The 19,132-nt window shown below is 46.1% G+C and overlaps 1 protein-coding gene across 2 annotated transcripts in view; it reads left to right on the forward strand.

Annotated features, from left to right (window-relative positions):
* TMEM268 (transmembrane protein 268) overlaps positions 1 to 18,097 on the forward strand; it is a 29,872-nt gene extending 11,775 nt beyond the window's left edge. For both annotated transcript variants that reach the window (XM_060251488.1, XM_060251489.1), the window contains 6 exons: positions 3,979 to 4,086; positions 5,068 to 5,217; positions 8,771 to 8,881; positions 11,323 to 11,403; positions 13,568 to 13,753; positions 17,767 to 18,097. In XM_060251488.1, coding sequence (XP_060107471.1) covers positions 3,979 to 4,086; positions 5,068 to 5,217; positions 8,771 to 8,881; positions 11,323 to 11,403; positions 13,568 to 13,753; positions 17,767 to 17,946 — 816 coding nt within the window. In that variant the 3' untranslated portion in view covers positions 17,947 to 18,097. The remainder of the gene's footprint in view (positions 1 to 3,978; positions 4,087 to 5,067; positions 5,218 to 8,770; positions 8,882 to 11,322; positions 11,404 to 13,567; positions 13,754 to 17,766) is intronic.
* Positions 18,098 to 19,132: the final 1,035 nt, after the last annotated feature.

The following is a 19,132-nucleotide window of genomic DNA, read 5'->3' on the forward strand; positions in this document are numbered from 1 at the left end:
TGTCCATTGAATAGTAGGTACAGCTGCATAACAATCCCTGGATTCGAAGAGTGGGCAGCCAGCCAGCCACTAGGGGCTTTGCCACACCCCCCAGCAGCTCTCATTAACCCCTGGAGAAGTCCACACCACCCACCCCAGCAAGTGGGTGGCTTGCTGGCCTTTTGACTTGGTGGGCGAGCAGCCAAGGAGAGCACCAGGTGAGCGAGGCCTACTTGGGCTGGATGGATCTCTAACCATCTCAAGCAGGCCTCACTCGCCTGGGGCTCTCCTTTGTTGCATCGGGTTGCTTTTGGCTGGGGGCGGCAGCATATGCGAATGAGCTATGCTAATGAGCTCGACCACTTATTTTTCTACAAAATGACCCTTGCTTATATCTCACCTTTCTATTTAAAACACTTAAGACAATTGAAAATACTGACCTGGGTAGCCCAGGCAAGCCTGATCTCGTTGGATCTCGGAAGCTAAGCAGGGTTGACCTTGGCAAGTACTTGGATGGGAGACCTCCAAGGAATACCCAAGCCAGGATGCAGAGGCAGTAGCCAAAACAAAAGGACTGCAGTGTGGAGAATACAAAACAAAAATACACAGCTCTAGGTCTAACAAGAAGCAATATAGTAATAGCCAATGTTCCCTCTAAGCTGCAGAGTGTCGTGAGCAAAAATTCTGCTTTGTGAGCTACTGGCATTAAAGTTGTGAGCTATTGCATTAATTAGTTTGCTCTAGGGCCATTTTTTCCTGAGCTAAGACAAAAATGTGTGAGCTGGAGGCTAAAAATCTGTGAGCTAGCTCACGCTAACTCAGAGGGAGCACTGGTAATAGCCAGTTTTTGGTTTTTTTTTACAAATACACAATATACAAATGCCAGATATAAAGTATGGACTATGGTGGGTCAGTCCTCAGGTCCAAGGATGCATAGGTTGCTAGTCTTGCTATCACTTTGAAGTGGAACCTAGCCAGATTCCAAAGAGCTTACAAACTTAGTAACAAGAACTGGTGTTTACATGGAAATCACTGCCAACATTCATCAGGAGCCGAAGCCTGCGATAATTATACAGGGAAAGACGGGGGAACCTACTGACTATCCCCGGGCCGAAAGAGGTAAAACTGCAGAGTACCCGGCCCCGCAGCTATGGAACCAACTTCCAGAAGATATGCGGGCCCTGCGGGATTTTGGACAGTTCCGCAGGGCCTGCAAGTCCACCCTTTTTCGGATGGCCTTCAGCGACTAAACAGAGAAACTGCTAAATCAGGGGTCCTCAAACTACGGCCCGCGGGCCAGATGCGGCCCGCTGAGGACGTTTATGCGGCCCGCCGGGTTATGGCAAAATTAGACCGGAAGTGACATTCGACCTAAACTCGCGTTAGCAACACACGCTTCCGGCACTGGGCTGAGGTGGCGGAGACAGAGTGTGAGGTGATACCGAGGTGAGGTGAGTTCCCAGGCCGGGGTGTGTGGTGTGGGGAAGGGAGAGAGACGCAGAAAACAGAGAACTGACGGCCCGCGGCCTTGTACAGTAACGGCAGTCCGGCCCTCCAACAGTCTGAGGGACAGTGAACTGGCCCCCTATTTAAAAAGTTTGAGGACCCCTGTGCTAAATAAATGTACCATCCAATGTACCATCCACCAGCATACTAATTTTATTAAAGTTTGAATTTTAGAATTTTAATCAATTGTTAAATACTTTCGTTTAAATATCACTGTATAATTTAATGTATTGATTCATGTTGTTAGCCGCCCTGAGCCTGCTTCGGTGGGGAGGGCAGGATATAAATAACATGATGATGATGATGATGATGGGAATCTTTGTAAGCTCTTTGGAGTCCTACGTGGTCTCACTTCAAAGTGATAGCAAGACTATACATTCTTTAGATTCATTCTACTCATCCTTGGGCCTGAGAATGCAGAGGCAGGCAAGCAAGCCACCTCTCTGAAACATCCAAGCCCCACAAGGGGTTGCCAGAAGTCAGCCATGACTTTAAGGCACACACATACAGAGAGAGACAGACAGAGACAGAGAGATAGAGGGACAGAGACAGACAGACACAAACAAATTCTCACACACAAAAATTGAAAATAAGGCAAAATACTTAGGCTGAGGCTGTCAATTAACAGTATCTGAAAACATTTTAAAAGCACCTGGAAGGCTTGAATCTTAAAAAAGGCCTTACAAAATGGGGGGAAAAGTTGTTTATTTTATTTTTATTTTATTTCAACTAACTCTGAAGGCCAGAAGCAAGGAAATCAGCCAAAGTGGTGGAGCAAGCTCCACAGAAAAAGAGCAGTCATTGGCCCTTGTGCAGCTTTTCATTGGTTGAAGTTCCCTGACCAGTCATTCCCACAGGAAATGTCCCCTGGCGAACCTCAGAAGATGAGTCGAACCATGCTGATGGACTCGTGGTGGCAATGATTTGGACCAAAACTGCTTAGGGCTCTATGGGTTAGATCAAGCACGTTGTATGGTTACCTTCAAGAGGGGTTTAGATAAAAATATGGAGCAGAGGTCCATCAGTGGCTATTAGCCACAGTGTGTGTGTGTGTGTGTGTGTGTGTATAAAAAATTTTTTGGCCACTCTGTGACACAGAGTGTTGGACTGGATGGGCCATTGGCCTGATCCAACATGGCTTCTCTTATGTTCTTATGTATTGGGCCTGGAAGCAAATGGGCAGACAATAGGCATGATTTGCTCACTGGAGTCAGATTCTCTTAGCATCCTGATGACTGCATTTTGAACCTCTGAAGCGTCTTTAAAGGCAGCCCCATGTTGGGTGCAATACAGTAGTCGATCTTGGATGTTACCAAGGCGTGTTTGACTTCAACCCCCAGGTTTGCCTTTCCCAAAAAGGTCTGCAGCTGGGAGACTGACACAGCCTAAGCTGAAATAATGTGCCCAGAATGCACCTCTTGCTACCTTTGTCACCTGGCACCCAATGCTAGTGAGGTGTAGAGCAGCACATGCCTTGGCTGTGAACTTCTTCAGGGAGAGCACAACCCCATCTAGGGTAGGCTGAATACCAGTTCCTGGATGAACTTGGCCCTCAACTCAAGCCCCTCCAGTTTGTCGGGATTTAATTTCAATTTTTTCACTCCCATCTCCGTCTTTCTGAGCCTCCGTAGTCTGGTTTTGCTGGTTCCTAGCTTCCTTTGATCTTGATGGAAAAGAGAGATAATGGGGGTGTCATCTGCATAAGGGTGACACCTCCTTCCAAATCATCAGATTATCTCTCCCAGTGGTTTCATGTAGATATTAAACATCAGGCACAGAGGTGTTGGACAGATATTTAACTCTAGTGTTTGAGTCCAGTGGCACCTTTAAAACCAACAAAGTTTAATTCACGGTATAAGCTTCAGACCAATTTCCCACTAGCCTTACGCTGCTCTCCTGCTTCTTCTCTGCAGGGCTTCTGTCGGATTTCACACGAACGGTCCAGGGGCTGCAACTAACTTTTCCTTTTTCGCGCGGCAAACAGGAACTGGTTTTTAGAGGATCTTGTTTGCTGCAGGAAAGAGGCGGAGCGAGTTGCAGCCTCAGGGCAGCTTGTGCGAAATCCGACAGAAGCCCCACGGAGAAGAGGAGAGTGAGAGCGAGATAGTGAGAAATTGGTCTCTGTGTGCATGCACACTTCCTCAGATACAGGTTAAGCCAGGGCTTTTTTCAAGCAGAAACGCGGTTCCGGCTGGCTTGGTGTCAGGGGGTGTGGCCTAATATGTAAATGAGTTCCTGCTGGGCTCTTTCTACAAAAACCCCTGTGTTAAATAATGGTGACATCAGGGGGTGTGACCTAATACGCAAATGAGTTCCTGCTAGGCTTTTTCTACAAAAAAGCCCTGGGTAAAGTATACTTGTACCTGGAAGCTCATACTATGAATAAAACTTTACTGGTCTTAAAGGTGCCACTGGACTCAAACTTGGTTCTGCTGCTTCAGAACAACATGGGTACCTCACCTGAATCTAATTCTAGTGTTGTTACCTACACAGATGACAACCGACCAGTGGAGAAATCTAGTTCAATCTGCAGTTCTGGAGCCAGAAGTGAGAAAGTACATGTTCTACAATTCCAGAGCATTTGGGATAGCCGTTGCTGTGGTAAGGACCGTAGTGCATCAGCGAACGAGGAGGAGAGGGCAGGAATGTATTTTTCGGAGATCCAAAAATAACTATACAGTATCATGGATTTTCACCTGGTGCAGAGTGGTAAAGCTGTGATACTGCAGTCCAAGCTCTGCTCACGACCTGAGTTGAATCTCGTCGGAAGCTGGGTTCAGGTAGCGGGTTGAAGGTTGACTCAGCCTTCCAACCTTCCGAGGTCAGTAAAATGAGGACCCAGCTTGCTGGGGGGAAAATGTAGATGACTGGGGAAGTCAATGGCAAACCCCTCTGTAAAAAGCCTCCCGTGAAAAAGTCGTGATGCGATGTCACCCCAGAGTCGGAAATGACTAGTGCTTCCACAGGGGACTACTTTTACCTTTACCTTTATCATGGATTCGAGCAGAACTTGGCTGCGGCAGATTGCCAGTTTCTTGACAGCAAAGAATTGCAGACCTAATAGCTGCCTTGGTGAATCTGACCAAGGTCCATGGAAGCCAGACACTTCGGGGAGTGGGCCAAGGAACCCTTGACTTTCAGCCTCAGCTGCTCATCATAGTATAACTTGCAGTTTGCATTGACCAAATGCCAGAACCAATGGCTCAATGTGGTTCAGAGCACTGAATGAGACCTGACACAGAGCACCATGGGAGGAGGATGGAGGGAGGCATGACTCCTCCACTGCCGTCTCTGCCAGTCTGATGCTCCAGGTGGCCACTGAGTTGCTTGGGTGGTGAACCGCTCCTGCCCATGAAATCTCTGCCACCCATTCCAGTCCCGACTCTTTTCCTATCACTGGCTCTGAGGTCTGGAGTGATTTAGGTGGGTTAATTTTGCTGGTGGCCTGATGTCTTGAATGCGTTACAACAAACGACACTTAATTTTGCCGATATCATCTTGGCCAAATAAAGGTCCCCTGTTTATTGGCTGTTCTTCTTTCTTTTCAGAATTTCATTCATTCTGTCTCTGGGTCTTTTTCAGGTTTTCTATGTGACTCTCTGGATCAATCTTTTTTCCACTCTGCAAATATATTCCTTAGGACAGAGCTGGAAAATCAGTATTTTGGTGACCTTAGCGGCTCTTGTGGCTGCGTTGGTCATCAGGTTCATCATTCATCAACACCATGGAAAGGTAAGCTGAATGAAGTGTGTTTGGGGATTGTGGCAGCCTAAAGGGTCACCAGGTTTCCTTGAGGTCCTTTTGACCAATCCTCAGCTGCTCGAATAGTGCAACCCGTCACCAGAATTTTACCTCTTCACAGTGTAGTTCAGGGGTGGCCAAACTTCCTTAATGTATGAGCCACACAGAATAAACATCAGATGTCTGAGAGCTGCAAGACATGAATGTCAGATGTTTGAGAACTGCAAGACAGGAAGGAAGAAAGGAAAATAGATGGAGGAGGGAGAGAGAAGTTGAAAGAAAGCAACTTTAACCAGTCCATCAAAGTCAGTATTTACTCAGACTGGCAGCGGCTGCCCAGGGTCTCAAGCTGAGGCTTTTTCATGCCTGTTAAATGTCTAATAAATGCATTCTCCAAGCCGCTGGCTGGCTTGGCAAAGTGATTTAAAGAAAGAAATTCCTGCTCCAAGCCGGCTGACGGGGCAGTGGGGGCTTTGAGAGCCACACAATATGTGTGAAAGAGCCACATGTGGCTCCCAAGCTGCAGTTTGCCCACCACGATGTAGTTGGTCCAGACTGAAACTGGTTCTCAGAATCTTTTCTAAAAATGATCTATGATTTTACAACTTTGGCCAGTGCAAACTGAATCAAGATGTGTGGATATATTTTCCCCATTCCATTCAATTCCTTAATAGTTTTGGAATGTTGCTCTATATGGTATTTTTCTCTGCCTTAATTCCAGTTTAATGAGGAGAATTTCTAAAATTAATTCCAGCAATCGCATTGCGGCTGCCATAGGTGTATGATATGGATCAGGACACTTTCCCTGATTAAAACTGCACCCCCTTTCCAGATGGCTTTAATTTCCACGAGAGAGGTTTCTGGCCCTTGGAATGCTCTCTAGAGAGTAGCTCAGTCATAAAGAAACAGAAGCTATTCTTGGAATGTGCTGGATCTTCTCTGAGGAGTATGAGGTGTCTGAGCTCAATACAGACTGGTAACTTCCTCCCCACCAAAACCATTCCATCTAATTCATGCAATCTCATGAATCATGGGCGGGGGGGGGGGGGGGGCGGAATCTATTTTGCTTCTGAAATCACATTATATCATGGATCTACAACCAAGGCTGGGTCCCCTGGGATCTAAAAACATGGAGATGCCCTGCTGGATCAGGTCAGGGATCCATCTGGTCTAGCATACTGTTTCATGTACTGGGAAACTGGTTGTCCTGGACAGCTGACTAAGAAGGTTTAGCAACCAAAATCATCCCGTGATGTTGTCTTCTGGCATTGGTAGTCAGAGATTTGCTGCCTCTGAGTGTGGAGGTTCCCTTTAGGTCCTCTGTAAAGCATATCTGTCATTCCTTGCTACTCATAGTTGGACATAAGGGATGGCACAGTGCAGTATTGTGTCATGCGCTGAGCACAGCAGTGTCAGAACTTGAAGAACTTCAAACGAAACTCATTACTTTGTTGCAAAAGTATAAGACGTTTATTTGAGAACAGTGTTCATGGAAGGTACAAGTTGACTCTGATAACGGGCTCAGCGATTGATACATTTTTAATGCGGTTGTAACAGAAACAATAAAACCATTTCTCACACTCTAGGAGACAGTTGTCTGTTCCCAGGGTCCCTTATCTCCATGGAGGAGGAAGGAGCCCTGCTGTGATGCTCTAGCCGGCTAGCTTCAAAGGACACCTGCAGATGTTTTCCAGAGGCTATCTGTCACCCTTCAGTGGTTACAGTTTGTTTGAAATGCAAAGCCTTTAGTTAGTAGGCCTAGCTACAAGGACATGGGATTAGTAGACAGTTACAATATGGAGTCAGTTAGGCTAACATTACTAAGCTCAGCATACATAACAGATACAAGTTCTGACAAGCAGTCAACACTTTTGCACTGAACAATGAATTAAGCCTCTGCTGATGTGCAATACTCAGGGCTTTTTTTGTAGCAGGAACTCCTTTGCATATTAGCCACTCCCCCCCGATGTAGCCAATCCTCCAAGAGCTTACAGGGCTCAATACTGTAAGCTCTTGGAGGATTGGCTACATCAGGGGTGTGTGGCCTAATATGCAAAGGAGTTCCTGCTACAAAAAAGCCCTGGCAATAATCATCAACATTAGCATTGGAAAAAGTGCAGAAAAAGGGCAACTAGAATGATTAAAGGGTTGGAACACTTTCCTTATGAAGAAAGGTTAAAACGCTTGGAGCTCTTTAGCTTGGAGAAACGTCGACTGTGGGGTGACATGATAGAGATTTACAAGATTATGCATGGAATAGAGAAGGTAGAGAAAGAAGTACTTTTCTGCCTTTCTCACAATACAAGAACTCGTGGGCATTCAATGAAATTGCTGAGCAGTCGGGTTAGAACTCATAAAAGGAAGTACTTCTTCATCCAAAGGGTGAAATTCACTGCCACAGGAGGTGGTGGCAGCTACAAGCATAGACAGCTTCAAGAGGGGAGTGGATAAACATATGGAGCAGAGGTCCATCAGTGGCTATTAGCCACAGCTTATTGTTGGAACTCTCTGTCTGGGGCAGTGATGCTCTGTATTCTTGTACTTTATTGAGAACACAACTCTGGCCTTGAGGCTTATATAAGTCCCTAAGGTAGCTAACAAGGAAATTCTCTTAACAATTTAAAATGAACTTTAAACAGGGAAGGCACATCAGAACAGTGGCACCTTTAAGACCAACACATTTTTATTCTGGGTATAAGCTTCCATCTGCATGCAGGCTTCATGATGATACACTTATCTGGTGAAAGGGTTCCATGGTTTTATCATAGAGTTTTCGGTGATTCCTAGACTAGTGGACATCACTTCTAGTTTCCTCCAGAAGAGACATCACGTTGCATGCTTTGCCACCCCCATGTCTCTACCTCCCATCTCCCATTAGATGCCAGCCATCAACTGGTGACCCTGTATTGTTTTGTGATTGGATCCACAATCAGTGGCAGCCCACTAGCTATTCTCAAAATTCCAAAATTGTCTAGAGATGCAAGAAGGATGGGGAGTTTGGGGACCCCATCTTGCAACACCCCTATAATGTAGGCCAGTCATTATCCTCATATTACAGGGATGGAGACGAATGAGAGAGAGTAAGAGAGCCCTTCTTAAATCAACCTTCTGAGTTCACCCTGATTAATAGCTCATGATGTTATACTAGCTAGGAGCTCTGTTCAGTCTGAAGCATGTGTTAGCAGTGTTGTTTAAAAATTTTTTTGGGGGGTGGTATTTTTTGTATTTGTGCAAGTGTGTGTGCACTTGAAAGTCATGGCAACCTTTGGTGACTGATCCCTACTGGAAGTATGGAGAATATTCAGAAACATGGCTGAATAAAGCCTGCCCCTGTCTCCTGACTGCTGATATTCCAAGGAGGTCTCGCATCCAAGCACTTGCCAGGGCTAGGCCTGCTTAGCTTGTGAGATCTGACAAAATCAAACTTGCCTGGGCTATTCAAGCCAGGGCCATGCATTAGCAATGTTAGTAGGGCTGCCGCCATTCATGAGAGTCCAGTGGTTCACAAACACATTAACATCTCCTGGCCTTCCTTATGTATCAGATGGATATGAATACAGACATGAGGTTGGTGGCTGCCAATGAAGTTCTCATGAAACATGAACTGCTGGTGGGAGTCACGGACAAATTGGACCAGTTTCACAGCATCCCCCAGGTATGCTTCCATCTATCTCTGGGAACTCATCAGTACTAATTTCACCCAAGCCATGAGATGTCGCTGAGGCAGGGCTCCAGGCATTTAGATTCCCTATGATGAGAAAACAAAAAGATGTAAAGGTAATCTCCTGTGCAGGCACCAAGTTATTACCGACCCATGGGGTGACATCGCATCATGACGTTTTCTCGGCAGACTTTTTATGGGGTGGTTTGCCATTGCCTTCCGCAGTCATCTACACTTTCCCCCCAGCAAGCTGGGTACTCATTTTACTGACCTCGGCAGGATGGAAGGCTGAGTCAACCTTGAGCCAACTACCTGAACCCAGCTTCTGCCAGGATCTAACTCAGATTATGAGCAGAGCTGGGACTGCAGTACTGCAGTTTACCTTTCTGAGCCACGGGGATCCTATAATGAGAAAGGCTTAGGGTTAAATCAGCTGCTGGGAGTTCCATGACTGGAGTTGCTAGTGTCCCCCCCCCACACACACACACAACTTTTTAATGCCGTTATTGGGTGGGCAAGAAATCAGTTCTGATTGGGCCCATGGTGTGATGTGTGGTGATGGAAACTGTTGATTTATGGCAACCTCACAGGGTTTTCAAGGCAAGAGACATTTGGAGGTACTTGCGATTGATTTGATTCCCCACCCTTTCCCCGCATGAAGCCAGCTGGGTGACCTTAGGTCAGTCACAGCTCTCTCAGAGCTCTCTCAGCCCCACCTACCTCACAGGGTGTCTCTTGTGGGGGAAAGGAAGGTAAGGCAACTGTAAGCCACTCCAAGACTCCTTTGGGTAGTGAAGGGCAGGGTATAAAACCAACTCTTCTTCCTCCTCTGGGCACTGACTCTGGACTTTCTTGGTGTCTCCCATCCAAATATTAACCAAGACTGACCCTGCTTATAATGTTCAAATGTTTGCTTGTATTTGTATTTAGCCACAGGCCATTACAACCAGGGATGACAAGAGAATAAAATATGTATAACACAGTCATATATAATGAAATAAGATTTAAAATAAGGCCATTAGTCCATTGTCACGTCTGAATAAAAACATCATAAAAGGTAAACATCACTAAATATCCTCTGAGATCGATGCTCAAGAAATCCCTTTATAATAGCGTTAGCCCGTATTTTCTTTGCAGCCAGGGCATATAAAGCCATTTTGTAAGAGATGTCGGCATTAGAGTTAGCTGACCCTGTTTAGCTTCTGGGATCTGATGGAATCGGGCTAGCCTAGGCCATCCAGGTTGGGACATGGTGTGACAGAAGGATTACTAAATGGTCAGCAAAATGGTAAGGATGGAGGGAAGGTGTAGTGTCTTGTATCAGATGAGGGCATAGAGAATACTCAAGTAACATCCAGGCATCCAACAGAGCAAGCAGCTTAATTTATTAAGACAGGCGGGCCCGGTGTGACTTGGTCCTTGGGGTTGCAAAGAGTCGGACTTGACTGTGCGACTGAACAACAACAACAACTCTCCAGGAAGGAGACTACACACAAAATCAGGGCCAGCCAACAACTGGCTGCCAGTAAAACACTAGGGTAATAAATACTTGAATGAGCCCTGTGGCGCAGAGTGGTAAAGCTGCAGTACTGCAGTCCGAGCTCTCTGCTTATGTCCTGCTCCAGGTTGACACAGCCTTCCATCCTTCCAAGGTCGGTCAAATGAGTACCCAGCTTTCTGGGGGGAAAGCGTAGATGACTGGGAAGGCAATGGGAAACCATTCCATAAAAAGTCTGCCATGGAAACATCGTGATGCGACATCACCCCAGAGTCAGAAATGACTGGTGCTTTTACAGGGGACTACCTTTACTTTAATAAATACTTTGCACCTATGCTAGGTGATTGCTCTTGTTCAAGGGACATTACATCACAGAAGGCTTCACCCCTCCTCCCTTTGCATCCTGGTTCTGATCAGAATCAGATCCCTGTGTGGGAAAGAACCACATTTTAAAAAAGAATAGTGAGAACTGTAATCATGAACTTCCCAGTATCTTGTCAAGTTTGGCCCAGTCAGCACTGCAAACAATGGGGTGGGGCGGCTGATTTACCAAAGGGTGGTTATTGAAAAACCAAGACTGTCCTTGATAAACAGGTATATATATTCATAGCCACACTCCATGATGGAGTTTGCTGGTTCAAAATCAGTCCTAGCAAATTGCCCAGACCACGAGGAGGAAGGCAGACTCTGATTGCTGCTGGTTTCTCAGATTTTACCCGGCCTTAACCTTTCAAGTGTACATTCCCAGCATAAAAATTATAAACATTTATCTTTTTATTTAGTGAAATCTGAAACTCTTGGGGGACTGGTTTCTGTGCCCATTTTCTAATTTGGATGCTTGAGGATTATGATTACACCATGCGTACAGTCCCACATATAAGATGTCTGGAGCCATAAGGAAATCATGCTTTTTTGTCCTGTCTCCCATGTTCCTCAGCTGTGGTTTGTTCATTTCAATGTGGAGCTGTGTCTTCAGGCCTTAGAGGAGTCAATTATAGAAATGAAGAGGAATCAGGAGGTGAGTTATGCTTGGGCATGTTTGGGCTTGTGTCTGGGGCGGTTCCCAAAGCAGGGATGCTTCCAAATTCTCCTCGTACAAATTTCTCACCAGACTTTGGAGCTAGGATTGCCAATCCCCAGGTGGGAAACCTAGAGAAAACCGCGTTGAATAAAGTATATACAGTGCACTAGCAACTGAACAATGCTGCTATAATAAATTGCTTAACAGTAGGTTTTATGGAGAACTATTTTATACATCAATTACATACATGTATATCTTCGAATAGAATTAGTTTTTAGAATATAGTGTATTAATACCTACGTAGAGTACAACAACTGGTATAGATATAGAATCCACTAACAGACAAAAATGATTATATGCAGTACATTAAGTACTCGAAGGATGCTGGCATTCTTCTCCAGAATAATGAATGCAAAGTGAAAGTGACACGCTTCTGGTAGAGGGCCTGAAAAGTAATTGACAAGACGTTTGCGTGTTTAATTCATATTGAGCATGGGTTCCAGGAGTATTTATTTGCTGATTGTACACGGCTTTTTGCCTCTTGAGAGAACCAACTGTGCCCTATGAAATTGACCATTGTGTTTGTATGCACATTGAATGAGCACTGGTTCCAGAATAACTGAATGTTTGCCAGATGAAGGATGCCACCGAAACACGCCCTCTACCGGAAGCGTGTCGCTTTCTCTTTGCATTCACTATTCTGGAGAAGAATACCAGCATCCTTCGAGTACTTCGTGTACTGCATATAATCATTTTTGTCTGTTAGTGGATTCTATATCTATACCAGTTGTACTCTAAGTAAGTATTAATACACTATGTTCTAAAAACTAATTCTATATGAAGATATACATGAATGTAATTGATGTATAAAATAGTTCTCTATAAAACCTACTGTTAAGCAATTTATTATAGCAGCATGAAGAGCCCTGTAAGCTCTTGGAGGATTGGCTACATCAGAGGGGTGTAGCCTAATATGCAAAAAAGTTGGGACTAGTTTCCTGAAAATACTTTCCTTGCTTTTCATAGAGGACTAATAGAGTGGTCTGCTTTGAATATATATATAATTGTTTACATTGGTTGCTTTTTTCGTTTATTTGGAGGCTGGTTTTCACAGAAGCCTAGTGCTTTGTATTCCCCTGCCTATTACTGCCATGATTCTCTGTGTGTGGTTGCACAATCCCCAGGTGGGGGCAGGGGATCCCCTGGTTTGGAGGCCCTCCCCGGCTTCAGGGTCATCAGAAAGCGGGGTGAGGGGAAGAGGGAAATGTCTGTTGGGTGCTCCATTATTCCCTATGGAGACCAATTCCCATAGGGTATAATGCAGAACTGATTTGTGAGTATCTGGGGCTCTGGGGGGCTGTTTTTTGTGGTAGAGGCTCCAAATTTGCAGCATATCATCCATTCCCTCTCCTCAAAACACCCTCCACAAGTTTCAAAAGGAATGGATCAGGGGTCCAATTCTATGAGCTCCAAAAGAAAGTGCCCCTATCCTTCTTTATTTCCAATGGAGGGAAGGCATTTAAAAAGTGTGTGGTCCCTTAAATGTGATGGCCAGAACTCCCTTTGGAGTTCAGTTATGCTTGTCACATCCTTGCTCCTGGTTCTACCCCCAAAGTCTCCTGACTTCACCCCCAAAGTCTTCAGATATTTCTTGAATTGGACTTTGCAACCCTACCATTGGATGACAAAGGGCTAAAGGAAGATGCAGAGATGGCAGAGAAGCTCAATGGCTTTTTTGCTTCTTTGTTCACTGTGGAAAGTCCAGGGAAGGAAGAGTTTGAGGAGAGAGAGATTTCGGTGGGATGTGATGCTCCATAGCAGCCATTTTCTCCAGAGGAACTGATCTCTGTCGTCTGGAGGCATCTTTTAATGAGAAAAACTGTGTTTAATTTTCTACAATCCTTAAACTGTGTTTAATTTTTTACAATCCAGCAATTACAGAGCAGCAGAGAGAACAAGCCAACATTTCTCTTTCTCTGGTAAATTGCCCTTGGCAGGACACAGAGAGAAGTGCCTATATCTTGCAGTTACTGTTTGAGAGCCTGGGCACAATCCAGAAAGGTTTTTAGAAAATTAAACAGTTTTTGACAGAACAGCAGGATTGCGTGTGCTCATGTGAACAAGCTGCCCTAAGGCCTGCTGCCTTCCCTCCCTTTTCCAGGCTGTTCTGCGGCACAACCTGGACGAGCTGTGCCTTGTAACTGAGACCGCCATCTTCCCAGCACAGGAAGAAAAAGCTGAAAGCTCTTTGGAGGAGTCACCCTTGCTGCCCGATGCCAAGGTTAAAAGCAGAAGCACCCTGACATGCCGAGAGCTCCTCCAGCTTATCCCTGACGGAGCCCCCAAGGTAAGAGTGTCTTGACAATGGGGAGGTTAAAGCTACGTGACTTCTGTTTCCTCCATGACTCATCAGGGAGGCTGTCTCTGAGGTTAAGGCTGTCGGTTCTTTTGTTGATATTGCTCTTCTGAAACAATTCAGAGTCTTGTGCCTTTCAAAGCTGGCCAATAAGCAGGAAGTGTAGCAGCCACAAACTGTCACAGCTGTGCCAGGAAAAGCATCCCCTTTTCAGTCTGTGATAGCAGCTTTTAAAAATGTTGTCTCACAGCCAAAGACAGTCGAACTAGAGAGGACTTGACTTCACTGAGTGAACACAGTGCACAACTGATTACTTCAGCGAACAGCATCAAAAGAGCTTGGCTGGATTAGGCCCAGAATCCATCTTGTGCAGTCACTCAGGCCTGTAGCTACAGGGGGGCCTGACTTCCTGTCGGATGCCTCAACTCAGGTTCCTGCTCCTGGGTACCCTTCCTGTGCAATGTAAATCACACAGGTGGAAGGGGGCAACCCCTGACCTCTCAGCTTTCACCTCTGTGGCCCCTCAAGCAGTGGTGGGGTTGGGAAGGAAGGAAGGAAGGAAGGAAGGAAGGAAGGAAGGAAGGAAGGAAGGAAGGAAGGAAGGAAGGAAGGAAGGAAGGAAGGAAGGAAGGAAGGAAGGAAGGTCAGATACCTTGAGTCAGACACCCTGAATCACATCAGCAGTGGCCAGGGAAGGGGAGATGCTATGTGCCCCTGACTTTTTAACAGCCCCCCCCTCCCAACTTTTAAAATCCTGGCTACAGGCCTGCAATTGCTGGTTCTAGGGTTGGCAACTCCTGGTTGAAAAATTCCTGGAGATTTGGGGGTGGAGCTTGGGGAGGGCAGGATTTGGGGAGGGACCTCACTGGGTTCTAGTGCCATGGAGTCTGCCCTCTGTTGCAGTCATTTTCTACAGGGATCTCTGTCATTTCGAGATCAATTGCAATTCCAGGAGATCTCCAGGACTCATGCGGAGGTTGGTGACCCTAGCTGGTTTCTACAGTGTCCAGCCAGATGCTCAACAAGCAGCAAAGTTCTTTTGTGGCTCTGCAGCAACTGGCATTCAGAGGTGCATTGCCTCTGGACATGGATATTCCACTGATATCATGGATGATTCATAGGACAACTGACCTATTAAGTTCTCTAAACCTTCAAAGCAAAACAAAGTGTAAGAAGATCAGACTAAGGGATTTCTAGGGTGCTGTCACACCTACCATTAAAAGCGGTTGTGTAGCGCTCAAATCTGAACTGCTGAATATTGTTTCGATGCAGCATCCAAGAATGCGATTCATTCTGTTGTGTGCGATCAGACATCCAATGCTATCACGCTCCTCTCTTGGAGCATGCATAATCAGATGGTGATTTCTGGGAGGGGAGGGGGTCCATTGAACATGCGCCCAGCTGTTTGGAGCTGGGAAATCAAAACTTTCTTCAGAGGCAGGGGGGAAGGGCGAAAGTTTCCAGAATTAACGTTGCCGATCCAAACCACGGAACTGCCAGGAATTATTTTCCTAGAAATTGGCAGTGACAATGATATCTTGAAATCCTCCACATTGAAAAAAAAGAATTTTTTCCTGTTCTGAATAGTGGGATGATTCCTCTCCCCTCCGATCCTGTGTTGATTGGAGAAGCAGAAGCGTCACCTCGGATTCCCGGTTGATCTGGCAATGCGCATGTCTGCTGGGGCTGTCTTTGAAAAAAAAAAAAAGGTGAGAGGCAGTATCGCGCGTGAGCTGTCCAAACAACAAAAAGCTGATCCTGTGCCGCTGTTTTGAAAAAGGGCCGGACTTTATGTGCTGTCAAATTAATGCGCCATTCATGCGTAGCAAGCCTGGATGAGCCCGGATGAGGCTCGATTGCCAGATGTGGATGTCTGAACGAACACATTTAATTCGTCAGCCAGACGGAGCTGTGTCATCACTAATGGTATGTGTGACCACACCCCTAGTGCAGCAAGTCCAGTTTTTAGCAATGAACAGCCAGATGTTTCTGTGAGGTCTCCAAAAAGGGCACAAAAGCAATCATCCATGCCTCTGGTTTCTCTCCAAGTCCTGTCCTTCAGAGGTATGCTATCTCTATACTGCCAGTTTGGTGTAGTGGTTAAGTGTGTGGGCTGTTATCTGGGAGAACCAGGTTTGATTCCCCACTCCTCCACTTACAGGTGCTGGAATGGCCTTGGGTTAGCCATAGCTATTGCAGGAGTTGTCCTTGAAAGGGCAGCTGCTGTGAGAGCCCTCTCAGCCCCACCCACCTCACAGGGTGTCTGTTGTTGGGGGAGGAAGGTAAAGGAGATTGTGAGCCACTCTGAGATTCAGAGTGGAAGGCAGGATATAAATCCAATATATCTTCTTCTTTTTCTTCCATTAGCATGACATGGCAGGCAGTCTTCAGTAGAATCCTTCTTCCACAAATTCGTCAAATCCAAACTGGGTGATTCCATAAGAATGGTAGTTCCGTGGTTTGACATGGGCAAGAGATCATTAATGTAATTCTCAGTGTCCTTACCAATTCCCAAGATACTTTGGGGGGAGCAATGGCTAGGGTTGCCAATCCCTTGGTCTGGAGGCCCTCCCCCTGCTTCAGAGTTATGAGAAAGTGTGTGTGTGTGTGTGTGTGGATGATGTCTGCTGGGCAATCCATTATTTCCTATGGAGAACAATTCCCATAGGGTATAGTGGATCTGGGGCTCTGGGGCCCCCTGTTTTTTGAGGTAGATGCACCAAAGTTTCAGCATAGCATCCAGTGCATCTCCTCAAAACACTCCCCAAATTTCAAAAGGATTGGACTAGGGGGTCCAATTCTATGAGCCCCCAAAGGTGTCCCTGTCCTTTATTATTTCCAATGGAGGGAAGGCATTTAAAAGGTGTGTGGTCCCTTTGAATGTGATGGCCAGAACTCCCTTTGGAGTTCAATTATGCTTGTCGCACCCTTGCTTCTGACTCTACCTCCAGTGTCAACTGGCTCCACCCCCAAAGTCTCCTGGCTCCACCCCCAAAGCCCCCAGATATTTTGTAAATTGGACTTGGCAACCATAGCACTGGCTGTTAAAAAGATTTTGATCTTGTTTGATCCCACTAGCCTAGTCAAGGACCATAACAGTATCCTGTGTTGATGTGCCCCATATTTCCTTCCAAGATTTATGGTGCAACAGACTATATTAAGACAGCCCTGACCTGGATTGCCCAGGCTAGCTTAACCTCATCAGATCTGGGAAGCTAAGCAGGGTCAGCCCAGGCAAATATTCAGATGGGAGACCGCCAAGGAAGTCCAGGGTCTCTACACAGAGGCAGGCAATGAGAAACCACCTCTAAACATCTCTTGCCTTGAAAACCCTACAGGGTCGTCATAAGTCAGTTGTGACGAAGGCCCTTTCCACACCTTTGTGCAAAATACTATATTAAGACAGACCAAGGTGGCCAAACCGTGGCTCAGGAGCCACATGTGGCTCTTTCACACATATTATTTGGCTCTTGAAGCCCCCACCATCCTGTCAGCCAGCTTGGAGAAGGCATTTAAAGTTAAAGTTGCTTTTTTCCACCTCTCTCTTCCACCTCCCGCACCTACCTTCCTTCCTTCCTTCCTTCCTTCCTTCCTTCCTTCCTTCCTTCCTTCCTTCCTTCCTTCCTTCCTTCCTTCCTTCCTTCCTTCCTTCCTTCCTTCCTTCCTTCCTTCCTTCCTTCCTGTCTTGTGGCTCTCAAACATCTGACATTTATTCTCTGTAGCTCTTATGTTAAGCAAGTTTGGCCACCCCTGAGACAGACTACCAGTCCATCTTGCTCAGTATTTTCTGTTCCTTGTGGAAGCAGTTCTCATCGTCAGCTTCCTGAAATCCTTCAACTGGAGATACAAAGGACTGAACTTTGGCAGCCTATGGTCCCTTCCCCCTTTTTAGATGGGTTATGATAGGTACAGGTGCCTGGTTTACCTTTTGCATCTGGTGACCTATCAGAAGCCTTTGAGACACAGTAGGCTGAAGGTAAATGGTGGTGGATGTCTCATTCCAGGTCATGGCTCTGCAGCTGTTGACGATCTACAGTGGCTATTACATCAGGCTCTTGGTTAGCAACGAACTGCCGGAGGTTCCCGTGAGACGGCATGTGATGTTCAACCACATCCCCTGTCTTTGCCAGTTTATTGAGTTTACTGTGCTGGGAAAGAGATGCTTTTCATTCAAACTAAGGTGACGAACGGAAGCAGTCTGCAGCCAGCACATCTTGAATCCATTCTCTACGTGAACATCAGCTGGCAGAGAAAAGACAGAGGCAACACCCACAATCTGCAGGGTGAGGGAAGGAATGCTGATTGTTCTCCATAAACCAGAGTGAGAAGCAGAAATTTTCTGGAGGCATCTGTGTTTTCACAAAAGGGATACGTTTTAATACTAAGTTAAGACAAGGGTCTGTCAAATCCAGTTCTCTCTCCCCAGTGAACAGTGTCAGCTCTCCAAAGATTTCCCAGATTTGATATCCTTGGTGTGGAAATGCTGGAAATTTAACCTGGGACCCTTTAGATGCAAAGCGGATGATCTACCACTGGATGGTAACCATTTGTGGGGAGAGCAGGAAAGCTGGTGGAACTGCCAGTTGGGAAAACTCTTCAACCAGACATCATACTCAACCTTTTGCCTAGATCCGCACCACTGTAGTACTGCTGTGGCCAAGCTTAATTTGTCATGCAATGCACACTGGAGACATCATCTCAGTGACCAAAAAACTAGGGATGTCATGGCCCTGGAGTGGACTGTTAACTAGAGAACAAACGATTGGGTCTCGCCAAACTCTTCTGTGGATGGGTGGCACAGTTTTCATTGATGTCCCCCCTGGGCTGCAGACATCCAACTTGTTCCTGGTGGTCCCCCATGTCCCAGGAGCAGCATTTCAAGGGGCATCTAGAACTACATGGGGTGTGTGTGAGAAAGTCACATTCTTTCAGACTACATAACTCCAGAGTTCAACAGCTGGAACTCCAGCATCATGTGATTTAGAACTCCTGAAATGCTCTTTGGACCAAAAAGGAGCAACTGCAGGGGGAAGGTATGGAGTAAGGCTACACATTTATGGTGTGGAGTTAACTATTCCTTCCAGTACCATTTCCCCAATCAAAAATGCTCTCCTCACCATTGGAAAAGACAACAATGCTAGGAAAAAAGGAGGCCCCGACATGAGATAGGTTGACGCAATCAAGGAGACTTTCGGTTGGCAAGACCTGAGCAAGGCTGTTAATGATAAGTACAGTATGGGTATCTGTCTTTCCCCCCATAATGGGGCTTAAAGAATCTGGTAAGGGGGACATTTTGGATCTAGGAAATAGTGCAAGGGGGTGTGTTGACTCCTTCTCCAGTATTGTGTGGCCTTGATCCAAATCACTCTG

The sequence above is a fragment of the Heteronotia binoei genome, chromosome 12 (assembly GCF_032191835.1).
Source record: "Heteronotia binoei isolate CCM8104 ecotype False Entrance Well chromosome 12, APGP_CSIRO_Hbin_v1, whole genome shotgun sequence".
NCBI lineage: Eukaryota > Metazoa > Chordata > Lepidosauria > Squamata > Gekkonidae > Heteronotia > Heteronotia binoei.